The sequence below is a fragment of the Cucurbita moschata genome, unplaced genomic scaffold (assembly GCF_002738365.1).
Source record: "Cucurbita moschata cultivar Rifu unplaced genomic scaffold, Cmos_1.0 Cmo_Scf00022, whole genome shotgun sequence".
Taxonomy (NCBI): Eukaryota; Viridiplantae; Streptophyta; class Magnoliopsida; order Cucurbitales; family Cucurbitaceae; genus Cucurbita; species Cucurbita moschata.
The window spans coordinates 3,503,332-3,517,097 of NW_019268538.1; the positions used below are offsets into that span (position 1 = coordinate 3,503,332).

At 36.2% G+C, this 13,766-nt stretch overlaps 3 protein-coding genes across 4 annotated transcripts; 1 reads left to right on the forward strand and 2 right to left on the reverse strand.

Annotated features, from left to right (window-relative positions):
• Nucleotides 1–256: 256 nt before the first annotated feature.
• Nucleotides 257–4,249, forward strand: LOC111459666 (molybdenum cofactor sulfurase 2-like). The gene is made up of 3 exons (XM_023102677.1): nucleotides 257–389; nucleotides 445–942; nucleotides 2,275–4,249. The coding sequence occupies exon 3, from the start codon at nucleotides 2,290–2,292 to the stop codon at nucleotides 4,183–4,185; it is 1,896 nt and encodes a 631-aa protein (XP_022958445.1). The 5' UTR covers nucleotides 257–389; nucleotides 445–942; nucleotides 2,275–2,289; the 3' UTR covers nucleotides 4,186–4,249.
• A 210-nt stretch (nucleotides 4,250–4,459) lies between these two features.
• Nucleotides 4,460–10,652, reverse strand: LOC111459670 (bifunctional dTDP-4-dehydrorhamnose 3,5-epimerase/dTDP-4-dehydrorhamnose reductase-like). Of its 2 annotated transcripts, XM_023102683.1 has the most exons (3): nucleotides 10,391–10,652; nucleotides 5,520–5,984; nucleotides 4,460–5,188 (listed from the first exon to the last, which is right to left on the reverse strand). In XM_023102683.1, exons 2-3 carry the CDS (start codon nucleotides 5,964–5,966, stop codon nucleotides 4,736–4,738), a joined length of 900 nt encoding a protein of 299 aa, XP_022958451.1. In that variant the 5' UTR covers nucleotides 5,967–5,984; nucleotides 10,391–10,652; the 3' UTR covers nucleotides 4,460–4,735. The 2 variants fall into 2 exon arrangements, with proteins under 2 accessions (XP_022958451.1, XP_022958450.1); XM_023102682.1 differs by lacking the exon at nucleotides 10,391–10,652 and having other exon boundaries at nucleotides 5,520–6,283.
• LOC111459669 (homeobox protein knotted-1-like 7) lies at nucleotides 7,369–10,395 on the reverse strand. The gene is made up of 5 exons (XM_023102681.1): nucleotides 10,013–10,395; nucleotides 9,812–9,932; nucleotides 8,012–8,202; nucleotides 7,794–7,925; nucleotides 7,369–7,698 (listed from the first exon to the last, which is right to left on the reverse strand). The coding sequence occupies exons 1-5, from the start codon at nucleotides 10,334–10,336 to the stop codon at nucleotides 7,558–7,560; spliced, it is 909 nt and encodes a 302-aa protein (XP_022958449.1). The 5' UTR covers nucleotides 10,337–10,395; the 3' UTR covers nucleotides 7,369–7,557.
• Nucleotides 10,653–13,766: the final 3,114 nt, after the last annotated feature.

Sequence of the window (13,766 nt, forward strand, 5' to 3'; positions counted from 1 at the left end):
TGAAGTAATCTCTTTCCGTTTCCTTTGATTATATTATTTCCAAAAAATATGTGGAATCCAAGTAGCTAATATTCATATCACCTCCCACTAAATCCCATCACATTAAGTAATAATAATGGAGGTAAATTTATAGAAGCATACCCTTCAAGGTGTATTTTGAGAGTGGTCTAATTATAAACATAAAAATGAACTTAAATAACAAATCTGTTTGATAATACCCAAAGCATTTTTAGAAGCAAAATAAGATAGTTTTCAAGTTTGGAGAAAAATGATAATTTAGAGAAGAAAGAAGAGGGAGAGGAATATGACGTAGGATATCCATTTTTAGTTGTGAAGTAAGGAATATGGCATCTTCTCCCACGACTCCCTCTTTTCCCCTTCCCTTCATTGTCTTTATTATTTTTGCTGTGGGAGAGGGAGAGGGAGAGGGAGAGGGAGAGGGAGTTGAGAAGGATGATGGGTCGAAATCATTAGGGTGAAGAGCAGCAGATGAAGAATCTGTAAAAGGTGTTCTGTTGTTATGTGGAAGAGAAAAGGGAAGCTCAAATGTATATTGATGAAAGGAAAGGGAATAATGCGTGGGGAAAGAAAAGGATATCCAATGGCATATGCTGATGATCCAATATTGTTTTTGAGTTTCCCTATAAAAACCTCACTCAGTCGTGGCGCTGCATATGCTTTTTACATTATTATTATTGTTGTTATTGTTAGGTAATACTACTAAGCCAACTAGAGGAAGGGCTTCTCTCATTTGGCAGGCAGGCATTGATCTCTCTTTCTCTCATGTCCTGCCAAAGGAGAGTTGCCCTTCGTCTGGTTTTGCTTTGCTTTCAGCTTGTTTATCCATCAAAACATCAACTGCCTTCTTCCTCCAACCCCCAAACTACCTTCAATCCAGCACTCTTCTTCTTTGGAACTTCTCTTGTTCAGCAGTTGTAGCAGGTACCAATACGAGTACCTTTTCCTTTTCTCAAATTTCTTTACTATTTGCACATTCAAAGATTTGCGTTCAAGTATCTCGACTCTATTCGCCCTTGTCCACAACTTTCTTTATTGGGATGAGGTAATGTCGAGACACACCGTGTCCTATCAAAATGTCTAATAAATGCATCATATTTCCTAGGGCAAACATCATATACGGAACACTTCCTATACTTTTTATGAGCGAGAATGACCCTTCTAACAAATTCAATAAACCTATCAATTTGGGGACTTAAAGATTTGAAGATCAAAAACTAGTCGATAGAGATGAGAAGAATTACTAGAACGTCAATGAGGTGTGTCTGTTGTCGTGTTGTTGTTCCTTGAGCACTAGGCGTTGGCTTGGCGGCACAAGACAAGAGTTGATATCTATATCCCTCTGATGCTCTTTTTAACACTAACGATTACTGTCTGATATTGTTACGTGTTTCTCTTTCCCTCCACGTTTGAACACCAAAATGTATATTGATGGCAGTGAGTGAGTTATTGCTGGAATGGGATGGGATGGGATGGTGCCCTGTCTTCTAGGGATGAACATGGACCCTCTTTACAACTGCACCCCTAATCGTATTTATTACGAACACGAACTACAAAGAGGCTTTTGACATTTCATATCATGGTATGACACTATTCCAGAAGGTCGACGAAGGTCCAACACAAATGATATAACTACTAGTTGCCCTAAAAAAAAAAAAAAAAAAAATTGAAATTAGCTTGAAATTGATATAGAAAGGCAATAATTCCATACAAATATCTTAGACTTTTCGTTGGTCAAAAAGGTTGAGGATATATCATCATATTGTCCAAAGTCTAAGAAAAAGAAGCTATAATTTGTGTCTTTTATGTTCTGTTCAAGCTTGTGATGTGATAATCAAACAACTTAACGAATACGACACGTCGTTCAATGAACGCGTTGATAACATAAGAATTTGAAATTGACCATTCTTCTTGTTCTCCCTCTGATATTTTTCCAAAATCCCATTCATAATATGAATTCCCATTTCCATACTGATATTTGAAAAGAAGCGAATTCTTGAGCCCACCATGAAAGAGCCATCCATCACCAAGCTTTCCAACTTACCTTCTTCTGCTTGTCATCTTGTGTTTCGACAAGATTCCATCTTCTTCTACATCAATGTCGACAACCACAGCCACAAATCCAACGATTTCTTTGTTTGAATTTTGATATTCCATATTAATGAGATAGGTAGTTTGGTCTGCATCAGAAGGTGGTTGTGACAATTAAATTATTTGACCAAAAAGTTCGCTTCCTTTTATCTATGTTCCAAGCAGATCAAACTTCAGAATATGCAATCTCCTTGTATTAGAGAGGCCTCGAAGGCCTGCCTTCGAGGCTGCTGTCGACCTCTGTTTCTTGGTCTTCCTGATTCTTCCCTGCCATTAGCTTCAACTCCTGCATACAACTTTCATGGAGCAACACAGACGTCTCTTCACCCGAATGCTCGCTTCTCCAACCACGAATCAATTCCTTCTCTAAACGATGCGTTTACTTACTTTGTTAGAGCATACCCTCTGTACCCGGACACACAACAGATCGATCAAATCCGAGCTGATGAATACAATCATCTTGCTCTCTCCAAACATGTCTGTCTAGACTACAATGGCCAGTGTCTCTTTTCCTATGCTCAACAGCAAAGTTTCCCAATGGCTACAGCTGCTGCATATTCTTCTTCTCCATCAGGTTCCCCTCCTCCGTTTCTGCATTCCCCGGGATCGCCATTCTTCAACATCTCCCATAGATCAGCGAAACCAAATACCCAGGTGGGGAATTGTGGTCAAGAATCAGAATTTGAGTCCAGAATCAGAAGTAGAATCATGAGGTTTATGAATTTATCAGAAGATGATTACGCTATGGTATTCACAGCCAATCAATCATCAGCCTTCAAACTTCTGGCAGACACTTACCCTTTTCAGTACAATAGAAATTTGGTCACAGTTTATGATCACAAGAGCGAGGCAGTTGAATTGATGGTAGAAAGCTCCAAGAAGAAAGGAGCTAGAATCAGCTCAGCTGAGTTCTTATGGCCAAATCTAACCCTCGCCACTGGAAAATTAAGAAGACTAATCGTGAGTAAACGAAAGAAGAAGAGGAAGACGAAAAGGGGGCTATTTGTTTTTCCACTTCAGTCAAGATTAACAGGAACTCCATATTCATATCAATGGCTGAACATAGCTCGGGAAAATGACTGGGATGTCTGCCTAGATACATGTGCACTCGGAGCAAAGGACATGGAAACTTTAGGCCTCTCTCTGTTCAAGCCCGAATTTCTAATTTCTTCTTTCTACAAAATTTTCGGCGAAAACCCATCAGGATTTGGCTGTTTGTTCATCAAGAAATCCAATGTTTCATTCATAGAGAGTTTAGTTACTTCAACTTCGAGTATCGGCGTTATAAGCCTTATCTCAACATCACCACAATTCCCATTTCCAGAAGAACCAGAGAGTACAGAGATCAAAACTGAACAAATCTCAAAACCCGGCCTACAAAATCAAAATCTCGCTATACCAGAGTCGTCAAATTTACCTAAAATCCGAGAGGACGCTGAAATTGAAGAGGAAGAACTCTCAATTACAGGAATCGTCGAAATAGGGACGCCCTTCGAATCGGCTCGATCAACAAACACAGAAATGGAAATAAACTGCAGAGGGTTGGACCACGCAGATTCAGTAGGTCTAAGATTAATAAGCATTAGGGGAAGGTACCTGATCAATTGGCTCACAAATGCATTGACGAACCTCCAACACCCAAATGCGGAAGAAGGGTTTAGGCAAGGGCTAGTGAGAATCTACGGCCCGAAAATCCAAATCAACCGAGGACCGGCCGTCGCATTCAACGTATTCGATTGGAAAGGGGAAAAGGTGGATCCAAGTATGGTTCAGAAACTAGCCGATAGGAACAACATATCGTTGAGCAATGGATTTCTGAAGCACACAAGTTTCTCGGATAAGAACGAGGAGGAGTTTGAAATGAGAAAAGAGAGAGTGGTGGAAGGTGAAAGAACGGATAGAAGCGAGAAACGACATTGTTGGATCTCAGTGGTGACGGCGGGCGTTGGATTTTTGACGAATTTTGAAGATGTTTACAGGCTTTGGGCTTTTGTTTCCAGGTTTCTGGATGCAGATTTTGTGGAGAAGGAGAGATGGAGATATATGGCTCTTAATCAAAACACAATTGAAGTTTGAAATTTCATTCTATTTCTGAACTCAATCAATTCTTTTCAGTGAAATTCAAATTCAAGTTCATCTTCAAATTTACTGAATTACAACAATATTTATCTTCAAACTTCACTCATTTATTAAGATAGTATTATTTAATTTATTTTTAAATTAACATAAGATTATGTTGTTAAATATTAATTTCTCGATTAATAGATTTACAAAGGAGAAGAATAAAACGCAATTAAAATTGGTAACATAATAATAGAATAAGAGCTTTAAATAGTTAAAAGTTGATGTAATATTAAGAACATTGATACCTTGATTAAAGATAAACTGAAATCATATCTCATAAAGCACCAACACAAATGCTACATCTTCTTCTTTCACTCTACTTTTATTCAACATTGTGTTACCATCAAACAAACAAACAAAAAAACTAGTAGATATGGGATTCAAAAATGGATCATAATTTAAGGGTCTACCTCCTATGGGAACCTACACGGAAAATATTTGAAATTCAAGAACCCAAATGCCAAATGAAAGATACATAGAGAGATTGATTGATTGATTGATTCTAAGCTGCAGAAGTTTTCTGGTTTGGCTTGAAGACATGCTTGACCAGGGAGTCCTTGATGGACAACAGCTCCGGGAATTCGGTCTTCAACTTGGTCGCATCCATCTCGTTGTTGCTCCGAGGAGCTACGATCACTTTGGCTTGCTCCTCCAGGCTGAAGTTCTTCCATGTCAAATTGGGGTCGATGAATTGCTTGTACATCTCCAAGATCTCATTGTGGCTCACCACTCCTGGATTCGTGAAATTCCATATTCCTGTGAGATTTCTTTTTGCCATTTCGATCGATATCGGCAGGAGTTCATCCAAGATCGTCATCGAGTTCGGGATGTCGACCACCTTCTCATATCTAGTTATCTTTGTGATGAAGTTGCGAGGGTTCGATAAGTCGGAGGATATCGGCATCCTAACGCGCAATGTGCACACATTCTCGTAGTTCTTCAGCAGATCCTCCACCTTTTAATCCCCCAAATGTGAAAGTAACATGAAAGTAGAATCCGCCCATCAGATTCAAAGAATATATTTGATGCATTCTCATCGAATAGAAATCAATGATCAGAAATTCAAGACATTCTAATGACAATAATCCAGATCTAAAGAGCATTCACAAACTCCACCCCAAGAACAATCATACATGGCTGATTTCAGTTATGATTTCTCTAAACAGAGCCGTTCACTCTGTAATCATAGATCCACACTCAAATTTCACAACGCATCTAAGAATCATACAGAATCAAAATCAGTGAATAATCAAACAAGAATGAAGCAGTCAAAATCTAGGGCTCACCATGGCTTTAGTCTTGGAATAAAAGGACCCAATGAAATTAGGGATTTCATCCTCCTTGAATCCAATCCCCGAATTGAGAGGATGCGCCGAATCGTACTCGAAAATGCAGCCAGTGGCGTAGTTAATTAAGATCAACCCTCTCTCGCGGCACACATCGGCCAAGTTCAAGGTTCCGACCACATTGGTTCTAATGGTCTCAACCTTATGCGATTCGCACCAGTCGACGTTCGGGCGGCCGGTGACGCCGGCGGCGTTGAAGACATGGGTGGGCTTGACGGCGGCGATGTCGGCCTCGAGGGAGGTGCGGTTCTCGAGGCGGCCGGAACCATACACGAAATCGATCCCCTGTTGTTGACAGAGCTGGCCAAGCAAACCGCCAATCCAGCCGGTCCGGCCGTAAATCAAGAACTTGAGAGGACCTGAGCCACTGTCAGCGAGAATACCCATGGCAGAAGAAGAGAAGGAAGAAGGAAGAAGGAAGCAGAGATTCCGAGGAAATGGGAGAATTGAACCACTTCTTCAATCTGAATCCTGAAGATTTATATAACACAGAAAACCCACTCAAAACACACACACATTTTTGTGCGAATTAAAAACTAATATTTCGGTTTCGGTTTCAGGGTGAATTAACGTGGGGCGTGAATTTTATGAATTATAAAAAGAAATTTCCGATTCCAAAATTTAACTGCCAAATCAAAATTCAAGCAACCTCTCTCCTTAAAGTTACAAGTTTGTTCCTCGATCTGAAACAATTCCAAACCTTTTCAGCTTTTTTTCTTTTCAGACAGAACAAAACCTACAGAATAGTCCGTGTTTTTTTTTTTTTTTTTTTTAAGGTTACCTAATTTTTAAATTTGTGTCACTCCATTTATTACAACAAAAAATAATAATAATTTCTTTTTGTCTCTAATCAAAATCTAATAATTTCTTAAAATTATAATTTTGTTTTTGAAAGAAAAAATAAAATAAAATAAAAGGTGGAGTAAATTGGGCTTTGTCGGTGTTGGTAAATAGATGCACGATGCACAGCGTGGCAGTGACGAGGTAGCGTCTTGATTAATGATTGGATTATATTCCATTCTTGTTTCCAAGACACCTATCCCAAATTTTATATTTGTGAAAAAAGTTTAAATAGAAATTAATTTTTAGACAACTATTTGATTAATAATTTTTAAATCAATTTTCGTTTTTTCCAAATTCAAACTTAAAAATTTATAATAGGAAAATTGAAGTATTTTTCATTTTGAAGTTTTAGAAAATTTGAATGTTTATTTATTTGTTGTTTTAAATTTGTGTTAAATCTTGGGTTTGATTATCCAAAATATTTAGTAAAAAGGGTGACAAACGTGAATTTACGAGGAATGGACCATTTTCTGGATGTGAGGCCCATCACAGCCTCGGGAGCCCATAATTGGGCCCTTACAGCCCACGCATGCCGTGTCATACACGTGCCTTATTAATCTGAACAAAACAAAAGGGTGTCTCTGTCTTTTCACATTCTAATTAATCTGAAGAAAATTATTTCAATTTAGCCAGAGTATTACTTTTATGCCTAAATTACGAATACGATTTTTTTTTTTTTTAAGTGAAGAAAACATTATTAAAATTTAAAAGATATTGTTTTGATTTTCCATTAAAAAAAAAAAAAAAACTAAAATAAATTTAAAGTGAGAGATTAGTGTATTATATAATAAGAGAAAAGAGTATATAAGTGAGTATATTTAATCTTTTAACCTAGAAATGATGAGATTCGTATAATTAACATTTATGACATAAGAACAATACCTGATTTCATAAAATTAATTATGGATAATATGGGAGAAAATCCAAAAAATGAAAGCTGAAGAAATGTAAAAATGGATGTGTTAAAAAGGCAACAATTTACAACCTTTAAAAAAGACAACATGTTAAGCCAATCCAATCTGTGTCACAATCCTTAATAATCTCTCTAACCTCATTTTACAGTAACCTAATCCCATCATTTTCTGTCAGACCATACTTTTGCCAAACCTACAATACAACATATCATATGATTTCCTTATCTCTTGCGCTTTGACTTCAGGGATGTTACTGATTGAGAGTTGCTGTGCCAGTTTCTCTTCCTTTGGTTGATGAACCAATTGTTTATTTGTTTCAGCTGCAACCCCGTCTCCTCCACCAGCTTCGCCTTGTCGTCTTCCTGCAATCGCAAAGGAAAGACGAGATGTTGTAGAGATTCCAACTTCAAAACTCTTTGTTTCCAAATGAAATGGTTGGGTTTGGTTTTTTCCTTACCGTTGGGTATGGCCACTTGGAATGCTGCTGCCACCAGTTCTTCAATACTGTGGTTGTATCACCAGGCAACTTCCCTGCCCTTCTTTTTCTCAGTATCTCCTCTCTCACGTCCTCAATTCTTGACTTGAATCCCTGCAACCAAAATACCATCACGTTCTTGACCCCTTCTAAATCCCAAACAAACCATCCCTTCATTTGCAAGACCATATAAAAGGGACCTGTTTTAGCTCAATCTTCAATTCTTGTCGAACCCTCTCCATCAACGACCTTTCCGATTCGGTTGGAAGCAGCGGTCCAAACCCCATCATGTCGTGTGCATCACCACCAGATTGATCAAGCGAAAACTCCATGGGAACGTCGTCATCGTCGTCTGACATCGTTGCACCGCTTCCTTCACCAAGGCTCACTCCTAAACGCCATGTTAAATTAGCATACAAAGTTGGTAAATTAGCACATCTTTCCATGTTTGGTAATGGGAAATGCATCAAATGTTCAACAAAAGCAAAAGATATAAACTACTTTGACGGTGCCAATAATTAAGGTTCCATCCTACAACTAACTGTGCTTAAAGGATGTCATTATATTTTTAACAACCTCTTCCCCCACAAGACTGGAATTGACATTAAAAGCCACACATTATTGGTCATGTTAAATCGAGGGCGTGACAATTCAAAACCACCCCAATTTCTTGAATAAGATGACAATTTTAGATATTAATATGCACGCTACTACAACGAGCAAAAGATGGATAATGAAAGACTTTACAGTAAAAGAAAAACCCAGCAGAGATTAAATTAAACAAAGCATTTTTAAGTTTCTTGTATAGTAGATTACAGACAAGAAAGAGAGAATTTGAATCTCCATTTAAAAAAAGACACTAATATCTAAACATTTTGAATGATGATAATAACTTGTTTGACTTGCTTACCCATTGTTATGCAGTGTTATTCTCTTTTAACGGATCCAAATTTAGTAGACCAAAAAAGCTGCATAAAGTGCAGGCATTTAGTTTTGTTAAGGGCTGTCAGGATGAGTCTCCAAGGTTCTTTAGGCGGCCTAGGGTCCTTGTAAATAAAAGTTTATCTTTGCACACAAGACCCTACACCACAGCCCCTTAGGTGCTCAGCAGCGGCCATTGGCAGGCACAGTAATGAATAGTTTCTGTGCATTCTACAAATGCTAGGGTTCAAAAGAGAGACACAGAAAGCAGAATATAACTGATCATGAACTCCATGCTGGTTTAGAAATTGAGAATGTAGGGACCAGTGTGGTTGTAGGTGGGCAGCTCTAAAACTGGCAAACCAATCAATAAGCAACAGATTACTTTATTATAATATGTCTGTCTGCCTAATTTCTTTAACCCCCCAATCACCAGATGGTTTGTTAATCATATAACTAAAAAGATTTGTCTTCTTTTTCAAAAGTTTCTTATCCTCAGAAATATTATGCAAGCTTGAATGACAATGATCGGTTGGTGATTAAGGTAATGTCATCATATAGGTTAAATATAGAGGAAATGGAGGAGCTTAGGTTCATGTATTATCCATCCTTGGAAAGCAAAAAGATGAATAACTATATAATAATAAGAGGAATATTATTGTTGTTTAGAGTGGAACAAGTATTGGGAGGGCAAGCAAGCATCGGTTGGTGTCCCATATTGGTGGTACCCTCACCGAACCCAACAGACCAATCCTTTTCCCAACTACAATCTTGGTATTCAGAAGTAGGCCCTTTTGCACCCACTTCCATGCCTGCCTTCAACTCCAAACCCCATGCCCTTTTAAATTACTCCCTTTTTGCCTTTTTTTTAGTTTGATATGGTGCAGTGATTTCGACCTCCGATCTCCATATACCTCAACTACTTGATACTCCTCTTTATGTTGTTTTCCTATCTCTCCGAATGGATCAATTTTTTTTAGATCAATAAACATCATGCATACTGTTCTATGTCAAGGTTTTCACATTCAAAGTTGGAAACAAAATCATGGGTGTGTTTTGGAGGAATTGACGTGAGATACCTGTAAGAGCTTGTAGAGTATTTTCAATTTCACGGCATGCCATAACAGCTTCCACTGCGTGAACCCTCACATGTTGCTGAAGCTGGTCTTTAAAAGAGCACAAAACGATCATATACTGCGCCTGAAGAAAAAAGAAAAGCATCACAAAATGAAACCAAACTCAACCAATATTTAAGTTAAACAAAAAGTGAAAAAACTGACAAGGAAATTGTCGAGTTCTTGGCGCTCGTGAGGCGATAAGGAATGGGCATGTTGGTGATGCTGCTGAGAGGCATAAGATCGCAAAACGTGGTGCGATTGAGCCAACTGAGCGTCGATGATTGGAAGCTGGTCAATCGGAGTAGCAACACGAAGACAAGCAACATGTGCGGCTAAAAGCTGCTCATAGAGCGGATGAGTAGCAATCTCAGCCTTGAGTTGGGCGTTGTCGCCGGAGATGGAAACGTCGCCGCTTAAGGCAGCAGTAGAGGCGGCGGCGGCAGCAGCAGCAGCAGCAGTCATCATTCCCAACCCAGGTTCTTGCATTTGAAACTGGAAAGAGAGAAGGACGGAAGGAAGAAGAGGTGAGGGTGTTTTGATTGAAGAAGAAGAAGAAGAAGAAGAAAAAGGGTTTTGTGATTGAAAATGGTGATGGAGAAGGGAGAGTTTTGTAGGAAGGAGAGAGTGAAGGAGGTATATAGGGATCCGAGACACGAAACTTTCTGCACCACTTCTGAGAATTTCAGAAAAATTTACAAACAGAGAAAAAAGAAGAAAGAAAGAAGAAGAAGAAGAAGAAGAAGAGGGAGAGAGAATTTGTTTTGTATTAGAGACCAAAGGGGGGATTCATAAAAAGAGGGGCTACGGAATCATTACTAAGAAAGGGAGATGGAACCAAATATTTCAATTTAAATTATAAATAAATAAAAAATTAAAAAAAAAAAAGATAAAGCTGCCCGCACCCTGACACATTTCAATTCCTTTTTTTCTTTTTTGAGTTTGGTTCTTTAATTTCTTTTTTTTTTTTTTTTTTTTTTTTTTTTTTTGGATTTTGATTAATTAATTAGGTTCGGTTTCGGGAAGATCAGATATTCAAAAGAAAACACCTAAAAATTGCCAAACCAATTGCATAATAACACATGTTTTTTCTCCCACATAAATATTAAAAAATCATATTTGTTTTGTATGCTTTTTTTTTTTTATCTTAACTTATAATGAGACGTCTTTTTATGGATAATTTGTTTTTAAATTCAATAAATATGATGATAATTGGAGAATTTATATATATATTTGAATAAATAATATGGAATAATAGGTAAAGAAAAATAAATGGAAATTTAAGTATGATTTAAGGAAAATAAGGGTGAGAGTTGAGCTGTCACGGTTGTGCATGCTTCAAGCTCTTTACTTTATACTTTTTTTTCTCCATTTTCCGCGTTTTTATTTTTAATAAAATAAATGTATTTTTATTTATTATGTATATATAATATGGTTTTTGGAAAATTAAGAATTAAGGAAGCGGTTGGTTACACACAAAATGACCCCATACCAACTCCTGTTGGGGCGTTTACGCGCCAAGTTGGTATCGGAGGGTGGACCCCACCTCCTTCAACAACCGAATTTTCGGGTGTCTTCATTTCATGGGATCATCGTGGCCGTTGGATCAACTCCCATCCCATCCCCTGCTCTTTATTTTGTTTTATTTTATATATTTTTGTGATGGTGTGATGGAGTATCAATTGGGCAAATCGGATGGGATATGTTAGTTGTGATGTTTTCTTTTAAATAATACATATATAATTTTTTTTTTTTTTTGTTAATATTCTTTCCTCTTAAATATTTGAAAAATTATCAAATTAAGTCTAGGTTTTAAAAAATATATATATGTCCCAATTTACAAAACATGCCGTTAAATTGTTGTTTTATTGATAAATTTGGATATATAACACAAAGTTGAAAAAAAATAAATTTTATTATTAAATACATCGAATTATACTAATTAAACGAATAATGGTGACGGGTCATGTTAGAGAAAAAAAAAAGTGAAACGAATAATTAAATATTTCTAAGATATATATATTTATATTTTATTACATTCAAATGATTTTATATCGTTTTAGTGACGATTCAATTAATTTGAGATCGGGTGATACGGCTTTGCTTTTAAAAATATTTTAGATTAGGAACGCGTGCTACGGCTTTGACTTTAGGAACCCAAATTTAAATTCGACCAACCTCCAACATTTTCGTCATAATAATTTATTTTTTTTATTCTTTTATATTAACCTTCACAAACATTACTTTTAATTTTAATTTTGGTGTCTACTTTTTGGTTGGGATTGAATGAACAAAAAAAGATTATATTGATTGAAAAAATAATTGAAAATAATAATAATAATAATAATAAGAGTATTAAACCAAATAAATTGTAAAAAGGGAAAGAAGCCAAAAGTAGAAAGAAAGAAAAAGCTTAGAATTGTTTTAAAAAAGATGAAAGAATAAAGAGGGGAAAATACCGTAAAGGTTCGTCCATATATATTGGATGATAATATTATAATATTTGAAAATTACTTTTATTTATTACAAAAAGCTATATGTACCCTTACTGGGAATCTGATTTAATTTCAAATATACAAAATAAATAAATAAAAAAGCCACACAATTGGTTAAGTAAATTTTGTTATAATTTTTTAAAAAAGGTGACATTTGTAGTAGTCAACCAATTTAATACTTGTCTCCCTCAAATATATTAATGATATGAGTTTTAAATTTGGTGGGCAAGTAAAGAGGGATCTAAATTGAAATTCAATTTTGGTTAAACTAAGAAATCGTGTAATTTAAATAGTTAAGATGATAAAATATTAAGTAAATAGAGTTGAGACATATTTGATGTTGAATAAAATGTATAATGTTTGTAATTAATTTCGGGTATAATAAGGTTTTGTCCAACGAGTAATAGTGAGAATTATTGGGGAGGGGGGGGGTATTTCCAAGCTTTGAAAATGACGGCTTTGATATTCCGGTGGTGAGTTTTGAGCCGTCCGATGTCATCGATTGCGTGGAAGTATAAATAAATAAATAAAAAAATAATATGGTGGGTGGTGGAGGTGGCGGCAAGTAGTGGGTGGGGTCTACTTCACAGCTGTTGCTCTTTTGTCGTGTACTCGACGTTCCTCCAGACAGTGACGCGCGTTGCTGTGGTCCCCACTTTTTTAAGATTTATAAAATACTAATTAATTAATCAAATATTCAAAAAAGAAAGAAAAATAAAAGTGAGGGGTTTAAGGGAAATTTGGACGAGAGAGAGAGAGAAAGAATAGAGAGTTGTCAGAATCAGAGAGTGGGATCCACACCATCCCTGAGCTATCGTTTTCTTTGTTTCATCCGCTGCTTATGATTTTTTTTTGTCCTTTGTTTTTCTCTTGCATTTCTTTTATCAATGTTCAAAAGTCAATCCCTTGGTTAATTCAAATCGCTCATGTATATTTATGTGTATATAATCTTAAGACTGTGTTTCAAATTTATATTTCATGAAAATGTTGTAAGGTCAGCCAAAAACAATATAAAGAAATGTCATTTTTTCGGATCAGAAAAATTTTATAATCATCACCATAATCAATTCAAGTAAATATCACTCTGGATGGAATTGGGAGCTTTTCTTAAAAATAAAAATAAAAATAATTTAAAAGACATTTAAATAATTTTATTTATAACCATCGAGATTGTTCTATGAAAATATCTTGATTGTTTTTTATTTTAAAAAAAAAAAGGCATGAAATTCAAGGGTAGGAATTGAGAACTTTTCTAACGCATAAAGAATCAAACTAGAAATATTTATAAAAAGAAAAAACAAAAATAAAAATATGGAAAACCCATCAAATTTGTATCTCAGTTTCAGTACATAGAAGGTGACGAACAAATAAGTGGGTGGGCTATGGTAACAGTTAGATGAGTAGTGGGATTTTATGAAAAAGGA

Bases quoted from the DNA above. Each gene is read 5' to 3' on its own strand.
- LOC111459666 (XM_023102677.1), top strand. From the start codon at position 2,290: ATGCAATCTCCTTGTATTAGAGAGGCCTCGAAGGCCTGCCTTCGAGGC.
- LOC111459669 (XM_023102681.1), bottom strand. From the start codon at position 10,336: ATGCAAGAACCTGGGTTGGGAATGATGACTGCTGCTGCTGCTGCTGCC. The intron at 9,933-10,012 runs GTCAGTTTTTTC...TTTTTTCTTCAG, and splicing joins AAGAACTCGACAATTTCCTT to GCGCAGTATATGATCGTTTT. The intron at 7,926-8,011 runs GTCCCTTTTATA...TTTTGGTTGCAG, and splicing joins TGAAGATTGAGCTAAAACAG to GGATTCAAGTCAAGAATTGA.
- LOC111459670 (XM_023102683.1), bottom strand. From the start codon at position 5,966: ATGGGTATTCTCGCTGACAGTGGCTCAGGTCCTCTCAAGTTCTTGATT. The intron at 5,189-5,519 runs GTGAGCCCTAGA...GGGGATTAAAAG, and splicing joins ATTCCAAGACTAAAGCCATG to GTGGAGGATCTGCTGAAGAA.